General features: G+C 51.9%; 1 protein-coding gene across 1 annotated transcript; it reads right to left on the reverse strand.

Moving 5' to 3' along the window:
• Positions 1 to 1415: 1415 nt before the first annotated feature.
• On the reverse strand, positions 1416 to 7698 carry PSMC3 (proteasome 26S subunit, ATPase 3). The gene is made up of 12 exons (XM_059931578.1): positions 7484 to 7698; positions 7129 to 7212; positions 6376 to 6501; positions 5505 to 5609; positions 5333 to 5395; positions 4928 to 5065; positions 4349 to 4492; positions 4077 to 4225; positions 3086 to 3182; positions 2714 to 2859; positions 1760 to 1841; positions 1416 to 1604 (listed from the first exon to the last, which is right to left on the reverse strand). Exons 1-12 carry the CDS (start codon positions 7508 to 7510, stop codon positions 1494 to 1496), a joined length of 1272 nt encoding a protein of 423 aa, XP_059787561.1. The 5' UTR covers positions 7511 to 7698; the 3' UTR covers positions 1416 to 1493.
• Positions 7699 to 11698: the final 4000 nt, after the last annotated feature.

The following is an 11698-nucleotide window of genomic DNA, read 5'->3' on the forward strand; positions in this document are numbered from 1 at the left end:
CTGATTGACACGCCCAGGACCTGGTGGGTCCAGGCCTGACAGAAGCGAGGAAGGAAGCCAGGGCTGTCCTGGGGCTCCTCGTGTGTTGGGTGGCAGATGCACGTGCAGTCATGGCACTCAGCCTGCTGGAGGCAGTGGGGCCCCATTTATAAATGAGGACCCCAAGGTCAGGGGTGAGGGCGGTGCTTGCAGCTTCATGCAGGTGGGCGCAGGGGGTCGGGGTGAGAGATGCAGGAGCGGGGGCAGCTAAGCCCAGGACAGGGCCAGAACAAGAGCACTTCTGAGGCCGTGCTGGGGCTGCTCCGGGGGATGGGAAGTCAGTGGGATCACCAAGGAGAGCGCAGTGGGGGTGCACCCTGACACTCAGGATGGCGGCTTGGAGGCGGTGGGACTGGAGAGAGGGTAACTCCAGACAGGCCGGCGGTCAGTAGCTCTGTGACTGTGGGCATGTCCCTTGAGGGGAGGTGACGGGAAAAGGAGGGTAAAGGGCTTCTGCCAGGGGGCAAGTGAGAGCTGATGGAGAGTTCTAAAGGGCTGCTGCTTTGAAAGGCCATTCAGGGGGTGGTTAAAGCTGCTAAGACAGCACAACATAAACTAGGCTTTATTCTTAGTCCTGGGTTTGAAGCCTAGCTATGCCATCTAAGAGCTGTGCAATCCTGGCCCAGTTGCTCGAAATGCATCTATAAAGTGGGGCTACCCTATTGGTAGTTACTGTGATTAACTAGATAAAATCATGCACACGACCTGCATAGCATGTGGCTCAGGGTGAGCGCTCAGTGAACAGTGAACCACTAGGTCAGATTCCAGGTCGGGGAGCTGGAAGGCTGGTAGAAGAGGACCAGCAAGATGGTAAAGGAAGCTGACAGGATATGGGGCCTGACGGCAGAACTGGGGGTGGGAGAGAACACAGCATGACCACGCTTAGGCCTAGAAGGGCTCTCAGAGCAGATCTTGCTCAACGTTCATTTTTCAGCCAGAGGAAACGGGCCAACAGCTAAAAGGAACGTATAGAGAAACAGGAGGCTTGGGGCCAGGAAACAAGGGAGCAAAGACCCAGAGCCAGGGCTTTATAAGGAAGCAAGGCCTGGGGTCAGAGCACCAAAATTCAAAAAAGAAGGGAAAAACTAGTTTGGCTTCCCTTCATGCCCCTCATACTAGAGCTGCAGCACCACAGGCCACAAAAGCTCAGAGAGGCGGGTCAGGGAGGGTGGAGAGAGAGGTCTGGAGGGACATGACGGGGGAGGCAGAAGACCCCGGGGAACAGCTGTGGCACACACCCACCCCTCCAAGAGGGCCTCACCCTGGCAAGGCGTTTGAGGCCCCCGGCTGTCTCGAGTAGCAGCACCTGGGGAAGGGGCCTCCTGCATCTGCCGCCACTCCTCTACCCAGAGCCCAGGGAAGGCGAGCCAGACAGGTGGCAGGAACCTGAAACCATCCTTTATTACGAATTTTAACCAGCAAGAGGCCAGAGAACAGGTGTGGCAGGCGACCCCTTAGGCGTAGTACTGCAGGTTGGCTTTCTTCTTGGCCTGTACCTCCAGGATGCCCTCCATGTAGTCCTCGTGGGTGAGCTCTGTGGCGCCCCTGCGCAGCGCGATCATGCCCTGCACCCAGGACAGACAGGCTCTAGGGTGCCTCCCCAGACCCCCAGCCTGGCTCCCAGAGGCCTCCACCTTCTCAGCCTCTTCCCCTCAGCAGCCTCCAGCAGCCTGTGCAGGGGAGGAGGCACGAAGCACCCACCCGCTCAGCCCACACTCACCGCCTCCACACACACGGCCTTGCACTGGGCCCCGTTGAAGTCATCTGTACAGCGGGCCAGCTCCTCGTAGTTCACATCAGGACTGCGAGGTGGAGGGGTATCACAGGACTCAGCTACTTACAGGGAGCAGGTGGGAGGAGCCCACGTCCTCCCACGTGCCTCCATCAAGCAGCGAGGTCAACTCGCCGTGATCACAGGCGAGTCCCTTCCCCACTGTGCCTTGTTCTCTTCTCCACACAAGAGGGGGAGAGGAACACAGGTTGGTCAAAGCAGATTAGACCAAGTTACTTCTAGTGTCTCTTGAGCGCTAGCATTCTAGAAGTCTGCACCTGAGACTCGGGAATTCAGCCTGAGGCGGGGGAACAGGAGGTTGTGGAGACAAAAGAGCCATCTCTCTGCCTCCCAAGCAGCGCGGGCCCTGCATCAGCACAGCACTGCTGCTGCCACTTACTGATGTCATGCGCCAAGTACTGCACTTGACATTGCTGCAACCCCGTGAGGTCGGAGCCCTTATCCCCAAGTCCCAGATAAGAAAACTGAGGCTTAGAGAGGTCACGCCACCTGCTGATGGTCACACAGATCTGAACCCAGGTCCATCTGGCCCCTGGCAGGATTGCCCTGGGCCATGCTGGGCTGCGTTCATCTGCTGGGGCAGGGGTGGCCAGGAAACAGGGCCTCCAGCCTGCACACCTTCCAATCCTGGGGGAGGGCTGTGGGGGGGGTGCAGGCGGACTTGGAGGAGCAGAGCACCTTCAGTTAGGGCCGCGGGCCCAGCACGATTCGCTGTCAGGCACCCGGGGAGAAACGGAGGCCCGCACGTGGAACAGCGCTCTGTGTGAGAGGGACACGGAGAGGGGGAGAACCTAGGCCTGGGGAAGCTCAGCACAAAGAGGACAGAGACGGCTCTGCTGCTGCCCCTTCAGGTCGCAGCGCCTTGCTCGTGTCTTTGCCCACCTGACATTCATCTTTCGGGAGTGGATCTGCATGATTCTGGCCCGGGCCTCCTCGTTGGGCATCGGGAACTCGATCTTGCGGTCCAGGCGGCCTGAGCGGAGCAGGGCAGGGTCCAGGATGTCCACCCTGTTAGTGGCTGCAATTACCTGAGCAACAGGAGAAGCGGAAACTTGAATTGAGAAGGAAGGGTTCACAGACAGGCAACAGTCATGGCCACGACGGGCAAAGAGGTAGCTCAAGGGTCCACATGAAACGGCAGGGAATATTCAAGACCGACCCCAATTCTAATTCTAGCTCCATCAGCTAGATGACAGAGAAGATCCCCTGACCTCTAAGCCCCACGTTCTTCACCTGTGAAGTGACAATACTCACCTTCACTTGGGTGTTCGGCTGGAACCCGTCCAGCTGGTTCAGAAGCTCCAGCATCGTCCTCTGCACCTCCCGGTCCCCGGCCTTCTCACTGTCAAAGCTGGGGCACACAGGAGGCCCAACACACCGGTGGGTGAGGACACAGCTCAGGGAGAGCCCTCCCCTCCTCCACCACCAGAAGCCCAACCCAACCCATCCAGGGCAGGGAAAAGTCTCACTCAACTTGGGGCCCCCAGCCCAGGGACCAGCACAGAAAAGGTGTCAGGGACTGAAGAAGCTCCTGGGATCAGGTGCTGGGCTTAAGATAAAACAGTGAGCAAAACCCACTGCCTGGCCTATGACCATGATGAACGTGTCATCACATCTGAGCTAAAACTTAGAAATACAGAGATCTGGCCCAGACTTGGCACGTAACAGGGAGCCCAGGCAAGCGTCCCTGAGGAAGTGTCCCTCAGGCTGAGATCTGAAGGCTGAAAACACATCGGCTGGGCAACCAGCCAATGGAGAACAAGGGAAAAAGAAAAACACATTCCAGAGAGGAAATAGCAGGTGCAAAATCTCTCCCACCAGACTGGGCCTGCAAACTGAGGGGACACTGTGGAGGGAGTCCAGAGGGAAGGGGAAGGGGAAGGGGAAGGCAGGGACAGCATGAAGCTGGAGGGGAGCAGGGGCAGCCACACGGGGGCCTTGCAGGCCACGGCAAGCCCAGCATTTATCCCAAGAAGCAATGGGGAGGCCCAGGAAGGGAAAGCAGGATCTGTTTGCGTGAGGGGCTGTGGGTGCAGCTGAGTGAAGTTTTGAAAGGAACATGCTGGCAGCTGTGAGGAGAAAGGATGGTCAGGGGAAAAGAAACAAAGCAGGGAGGCCAGTTAGAAGAGAATTAAGAAGTACAACCACAAGAATAGAGCTGCCACCATCCCAGGGGGAGCAGGGAACAGGGTGGGAGAGCTGGAATTGAGAACAATCCCCTTGGTGGCACTCAGCACCCCCTTACCGCTTGGTGCCGATGGCATCCAGCTCATCGATGAAGATGATGGATGGAGCTTTCTCCTTGGCCAGGGCAAAAGCATCCCGGACGAGCTTGGCACCATCCCCAATGAACATCTGCACCAGCTGGGGGCCAGCCAGCTTCAGGAAGGTGGCCTGGGGTGGGGGTGGGGTTGACAGATCAGGCCAAAGGCACGATGAGAAGCCCCTTCGATTTGAGCCCATTGGCAGAGCTTTAGCTCCCGCCCATCTCCTCCTCATCCCTCCCAAAGCACTCACCTTGGTCTGTGCAGCACAGGCCCGGGCCAGCAGGGTCTTCCCCGTACCTGGGGGCCCGTACATTAGCACCCCCTTTGGAGGCTGGATCCCTAAGTTCTCAAACTTCTCCTTGTGGTTCATTGGCAGGACGATGGCCTCCACCAGCTGCCAGGAAGAAGTCCTAGGTGAGGAGAGTGAAGCCCTATGGGCTTCTACAGCCCAACCCTGAATAGCTTCAACCCCTATCTGTAACCCTCCAATTCAGAGACACTGCCCTCTCCTTCCCCCACATCCAGAGGACACAGAATGCTCACTCCCACCAAGGCTGGCTATGGACTCCCCAGGAACAGATGGATATGGCAGAAAAGACACTAGGCCAAGAAAAAGGAGCCTGAGTTCCAGTCCTGGCTCTGACCCTAACCTTCTGTGATCCTGGGCAAGTCATTCAGTTTAGGAGATCTCAGTCTCCTAAACTGTTACATGGTCTCCTCCTTGCCTCCCTAGGATGCTATGAGTATAAGACGCACACTGGGGGAAAGTGCTCTGGTCACTGAAGTAGAGAAATACAAAAGGCTGGTGAGGCTGCCACGCCTCCTTAACCTCCTGAATCTGCTTATCCAGGCCCCCGATGTCACTGTATTGCTCTGTGGGCCTCTCGTCCACCTCCATGGCCTTCACACGCGAGTCGTACTCTGTGGGCAGGGTCTCCAGGATCAGATAGGAGTCTTTGTTCACACCCTGGGGACACAGCACGAAGACTTCAGATTTCTCTCAGCTCAAGGCCTACCTAAGTGGCTGGGTGACAGGTGTCTACAGAATGAAAGGAAAGATATGAGGGTGGGCAACACAAGAATCAAAGAGCAGGCAGACATGCTCTCAGACTCTGCAGGCTGCTCTGCAGACATTCAGGACCAACAATGACCTGGGCCTGGGGCAGGGGCTCAGCTAATCAGTGGGAGAAACCTCGCTGGAAAAGCCCTGCCTGGGCTCAGGGACACCACTCACCACCAAGTCTCCTGGCTTCAGCTTTTCAGCATCCACCAACCCAATCACAGGCAGGAAGTATGTCTGTAGGAAAGATTCCAGGTGCAGCCTCAGTTACTGCCCTTAGTAAGGCTCCCTGTCCCGCATCCACCCCTCACCTTCCTCAGTTCTCCTATGGCTGGGCCAGCCTCACCTGTCGTGTAGAGGTTTTGATCACTGCACACTTGCCCTTCCTCTGGGAATCCAGGTCAATATTGGCACCATCTTCCTCTTGATCGTTGGGATCAACATCTAGAAGCTGCGAAAGGAAAAAGCTCAGATCAAGAGGCCCACGGGGCTTCCCTGGTGGCGCAGTGGTTGAGAGTCTGCCTGCCAATGCAGGGCACACGGGTTCGAGCCCTGGTCTGGGAGGATCCCACATGCCGCGGAGCAACTGGGCCCGTGAGCTACAACTGCTGAGCCTGCGCGTCTGGAGCCTGTGCTCCACAACAAAAGAGGCCGCGATGGTGAGAGGCCCGCGCACCGCGATGAAGAGTGGCCCCCGCTCTCTGCAGCTGGAGAAGGCCCTCGCATGGAGGCGAGGACCCAACACAGCCATAAGTAAATAAATAAATAAATAAATAAAAATTAAAAAAAAAAAAAAAGAGGCCCAGCTCAGCTCCTTGAACTCTCCAGAGCCCAGTGCTTCTGAGGCTGAGACAATCTCAACACTGGCAGGGCTGGTCATCCCTACCTCACTCCTCAGACTAGCCCTGAGCCCAGCAATGGTGTGGTTAATAAACCAGATTAGTAAGATCTCTGCTCAGGTGTTGCTTCTCTGCACGGAGCTCATCTACCCCCAGGGAAAAATAACCAGTAGAAAAGGAAACATGTGAGGCTTCCAAGGCTTTTTCAGGCCCTATATATCTCCCTGGAAATGCACACTGGAGAGGAAACCCTAGGAGGTTTAGCTCTTACATGCAATTTAGGCCTCAAAACGCCCACCCTCTCTTTCCCCAGTGGGCCCATCGCAGGCTGTCCCAAGCCCCACTGACCCCTCTCTTCCCCTCCACATACACACACACCTCGATGACGTTGGAGACCAGGTACGGCAGAGTCTTGTTCACCTTGATTTTCTCACTGTTCTCTTTGATTTTGTCCTTCATGGCTTGGAGTTCGTGGGTGACTCGCAACACTTCGCTCTTCATGATCTGGGATGAGGGTGATTGGAGGCAAATATTCAGGCTTAGCTCAGCTTATCCTAGGGCCTTGTAATTGGTGAGCCTTATCCAGGCTGCCTGGGGGACCCTCCTGCCCCCCTTCACTCAGCTCTAAGGCTCTCTGAATGCTCAGCACCTGTGTCCACAACCAGCAGAGGTCAGAACAGGAGGCCAGTGTGGAAACCTCCTGGTGAAGTATTAGTTGTACTAAAGGGAAAAGAGGAAGACTTTGAGTCACGCAAACACAGATTTTAGGTTCTGCCTTTTGTTACAGGCTGCATACTTCACCACAGTAAAGCAAACAAAAACTCTCTGAGCCTCAGTTTCCTCATCTGTAAAATGGGGATTTCCTAAAAGAAGGATTCTTGAGAGGAATATTTAAAGACCTTGCTGGGAAAGGCAGTCTGATGATTCCTTCTCTCAGGCCTGGTTTCCCATCACCCTGTCCCTCTTCTGGTCCCTTTTAAAGCTTAGTTTTCTTTTTTCCTGGTCCGAGAAGGAAACCGCGGTCCCCACGCCTCGTCTAGGGAGGCCGAGAACGACGTGAGCGAGGCAGGTGGTTCACCAGGGCCTGCTGTGTGCGGGCTTCACTGCCTACCATAGGGGCTGTGCGCCCACCTTGATTTCACTGTCCAGCAGCCGTGTGCGCTGGATGATCTCTTCTGTGGACATCTTGAGTACCTCCTCCCCGATTCCATCTTGCTGTGAAAAACAAATTTTTCTTTCTTAAAGTCAGGGCAGTTAACTCAGGACTGTGATTAAGCCCACTCACAGCCTCAATTAGCCCACTCCCCGCCCATAAAACCAGAATGGAGGAGTCGGGACGCCTGCCCACATCCCAAGCGGTCCCAACCCCGGGACCGGGTTAGACCTCGAACCCCCCCCCCCCCGCCCCAGCCACCGCCTCCGCTTCCGCCACGTGCGTCTCTGCACTGGCCCCGGCTCCAGGGCCCCCAGCTCTCCCGGCGCGCACCTCAGCCTCATCCCACACGGTCGCCATCTTCTCCTGCCGAGTCACTGGATTCTCGAGTTTCGGCAGCAGATTCACCTCCTGCAGGAGAAGGCCGAAGATCAGACTGGGCAGTAGCTGGGGCGAAAGGTTAATATTATCTCTCCCACACCTGCTCTTGACTAGTGCCAGACTCCTTCTCCAAGTCCTGACTCTTGGCGGAATTAGCTTAGGCCAGTTGCCACAGCGAAACTGCTTCTCCGACTTAAAAGATGAAGCCGAGGCCGCAGGACCCGCCCCCACGGCTCCTGAAACGTTCCCGCCCTCGTCCTGTTGATGCCGGCGCGAGAGGCGAATTCGCTATTGGCTGGCACGAGCAGTGGGGCGGGGCCTGAGTAACAAATGGAAAGGGGAGGGAGAAAAGACGACAGTCCCCCGCAGGGCCCTTGGGAAATGTAGTCCTAATCTGGCGGGTAACGGAAAGGGTGATTTTGAAGGGGGTTTTCAACCTCAAAATCTGGCCCAGTTAGGAATTAGGGGATTCCCTAAAGTGGGTGGGCCTCGTCCAATCAGTTGAAGGCCTGAATAGAACAAAAACCTGACCATCCCCCTAGATAGAGGGACCTCCTCCTGCCTGACGGCCTTGAGCTGGGACATGGGTCTTTTCCAGGCTTGGGACTTGAACTGAAATATCATCTCTTATAGGGTCTTGTGTCTGCTAGCTTTCAGACTAGAATTTACACCATCAGCTCTACTGGTCCTCAGGCCTTCTGATTCAGACTGGAACTAAACCATCAGCATTCCTGGGTTTTCAGTTTGCCAACTTACCCTACAGACCATGGAGATTTCCCAACTCCATAACTGTGTGAGCCAATTCCTTATAATAAATCTCTTTATATATATTATATATGACTCCTATTGGATCTGTTCCTCTGGAGAACCCTGATGAATATACTTCTTAGAGTCTGTTATTGTGAAAAATGTTAAATATATTAAAAATTTGAGAGAATAGACAATGAGTGCCTGTATATCTTTCACCTAGATTCACTAATTGATTACATTTTGCATTTGCTTTTGCTCTGTTTGGGTATGTGTGTTTTTCTGGACCATTTCAAAGTAAGTTGAAGACAGCATGACACTTCACTTCTAATATTTCAGCTTGTGTCTCCTAAGAGTAAAGACCTTCTAATACGTAACTACAACACATTATAGCATAATATATTGTCATACCTAAAGAATTTAATATATTGATGCAATAATATCTAATATATAATCCATATTAAAATTTCTCCAGTCATCTCCAAAACATTCCTTACAGCCTTTAAAAAAAAATCCTGTATCAAGTCAAGGATCATACACTGCATTCAGTTGTCAGGTCTCTTTAGCCTCCTTTAGTCTGGAACAGTCCCCCAACCTTTTTTGCTCTTTCATGACATCAACATTTTTGAAGCATCCAGGCCAGTTGTCTTGTGTAGTCTGTTCTCAACACAGCAACCAAAGGAATTATTTTAAAGCCTCATCAGATCATGTCACTCCTCTGCTCAAAACCCTGCAGCAGCTGCGAGACTCACTCAGAGTAAAAGTCAAGGTCCCTACAACGGCCCCAGGTCCCTACAAAGGCCCCAGGTCCCTACAAAGGCCCAGGGCCCTGCAGGTTTTTGCTTTCCCATGATTTTCTCCAGGACCTCGACTCCCACTCCTTTCCTCCCTGCTCACAGTTACAGGGCTCCTTGCTGCTCCATGACCAGGCCAGGCCAGCTCCTATCTTGGACTCTGTTCCATTCTCCTGGAATGTTCTTTCCAGGATATTTTCTTGCTTCACTCCCTTACCTTTGCTCCTTCAAGTCTTTGCTCAAATACCTCCTTCTCGTCCAGACCCACACTGACAGCCTTTTAATGCTGCAGCCTGCCCTGCTGGGTCCCTCCTGTCCCCACGCTCCTTAACCCCTTACCCTGTGCTGCTCTTTTTTTTTTTAATTATATATTTTTAGTTTGAAAATAATCTCAAACCTAAAGAAAAGTTGCAAATACAGTGCAAATAATTTTTTTTCTTGCATCATTTGAGGGAAAATTGCTGACGGGATACCACATCACCTCAAATACTTTGGTGGGAATTTCCTACAATCAAGGACATTTTCATACTTAAGCACAATACAACCTTCAATATCAGGAAGTTAACCTTGATATGTTTCTAGCATTTAATCCTCAGACTCCATTCAAATTCCACTAATTGTCCCAATAATGTCCTTCACAGCATTAAAGGACATACTGGATCCGGACTTGGATCCAGTCCAGAATCAAGACCAGAATTAGGCATTGTATTTAGTTGTAGTTCTTTCGTTTCTTTCAATCTGGAATTGTTTCTCAGTCTTTCCTTGGCTTCATGACCTTGACACTTTTGAAGATTACAGTTACTCTGTAGAATATTTCTAAATTTGTGTTTATCTGGTGTTTCCTCATGATTTTACATTCAGGTGATTCATCTTTGCAGGAATATCACAAAAGAGATGCTGAGTTTCTCACTCCATTCATTCAGGTAGCAGTTGATTTCATTTTGTCCCATTACTGGAGATGTTAACATCTCTCACTTGATTAATCTCGTATCTGCAAACCTTCTCCACTGTGAGGTTAATTGTTTTCCCCTTGAAATTAATAAGTATTTTGTGGGGAAGTACTTTGGAACTATGTAAATATCCCATTCTGCTTCATCAAATTTTTAATTTATTCATTTATTTATTTACATCAGTATGGATTCTTGTTTTATCCAATAAATCATTGCTATGGACTGAATGTTTGTATTCCCACCTCCAAATTCATATGCTGAAGCTCTAACCCTCAATGTAAGGTATTTGGAGATGGGACCTTTGGGAGGTAATTAGGGTTCAATTAGGTCATGAGGGTGGGGACCTCATGATGGGATTAGTGACCTTATAAGAAGAGGAAGAGAGGAAGATCTTGCTCTCTCTCCCTCTATACATAAGCACAGAGAAAACGCCATGTGAGGACACAGTGAGAAAGTGGCTGTCTGCAAGCCAGGAAGAGGGCCTCACCAGGAACCAACCCTGCTGGCACCTTGATCTTGTACTTCCAATCTCCAAAACTGTGAGAAAATAAATTTCAATTGTTTTAGCCACCCAGTGTATGGTATTGTGTTATGGCAGCCTGAGCTGATTAAGACAGTCATTATTAATGGGCCAGTGGGAGCCCATTCATTCTGGCTCCTGTGTCCTTTTGGGTTATCTTCATCATTCTTTCAGCTTTCTTTGCTTTCTGACATAAGATATTCCAGGTTCATTTTGTACTTTCCCTGGTCCAGGCCTAGAATCAGCCATTTCTCCAAAGAGTCTTGGTTCTATTAGTGGAACATGGTATTTAGAAGCCAATATCTGGGCGCTAGATGTGCTCATTGTTACTGGCATGTCACTCCCAGGCACGAGTGTTTGCGCGCACACACACACACGCACATTTGTAACTATATTTATTTCTCTATTAAGTTATATATTTAGAAATCCAATCGTTCACACTAATCTCTACAATTCCAATTCAGTATGACTGGGTCCCTTTGGTTTTCTCCCTTTCCTTATTTGTAACTCTCTTCTTCCATAGTGACCTGTCACCCATTACCTTTAATATGTTTACTTATTTGATCAACCCTTCTATGTAATCAAATTCTCATTGCCACTCCCTTCCAGGCACAGATCTTTCTTCAATCCAAATGCCCCAAGTGCATGCCCTATTTGCTCTACTCAAGCTCTGACAGGGAATTCCCTGGTAGTCCAGTGGTAAGGACTCTGTACTTTCACTGCTGAGGGTGCGGGTTCGCTCCCTCATCAGGGAACTCGGATCCCACAAGCCACGTGGCTCTGCCAAAAAGTTAAAAAAAAAAGAATGAAAGAAAGCTCTCACACCTCACACCCAACCTTCTCCCACTTGGGTGTCTCCTTAGCCCACTTAGGCCCCAACAGCCCATGCCAGCTGCCCTCCTTACCTGACTTGGTCTCTGACACTCTGCACTGGACCATATCCCACCCACCACCACCACGTGGATGCTCTCCTCACCTTGTTCAGGCGCCTATGCTAGGCCTTTCTCCTCCAGGGTGTCCTCATCACCCTGCTCTGACTCTGACACACCACACCAGTCTGCCCTGTGCATAGCTACCCTCCTTGCCCTGTTCAGGCTCCAGCTCCCAGACTGCCCACCTGCATGGATGTCTGCCTCACCTTTCTTGGCCCCAATAC

The sequence above is a fragment of the Balaenoptera ricei genome, chromosome 8 (assembly GCF_028023285.1).
Source record: "Balaenoptera ricei isolate mBalRic1 chromosome 8, mBalRic1.hap2, whole genome shotgun sequence".
Lineage (NCBI taxonomy): Eukaryota > Metazoa > Chordata > Mammalia > Artiodactyla > Balaenopteridae > Balaenoptera > Balaenoptera ricei.

Coding starts and splice junctions, on each gene's coding strand:
- PSMC3 (XM_059931578.1), bottom strand. CDS start 7,510: ATGGCGACCGTGTGGGATGAGGCTGAG. Junction 5,066..5,332: donor TGAAGCCAGGAGACTTGGTG/GTGAGTGGTGTC, acceptor CTGTGTCCCCAG/GGTGTGAACAAAGACTCCTA. Junction 2,860..3,085: donor AGCCGAACACCCAAGTGAAG/GTGAGTATTGTC, acceptor CCTGTTGCTCAG/GTAATTGCAGCCACTAACAG.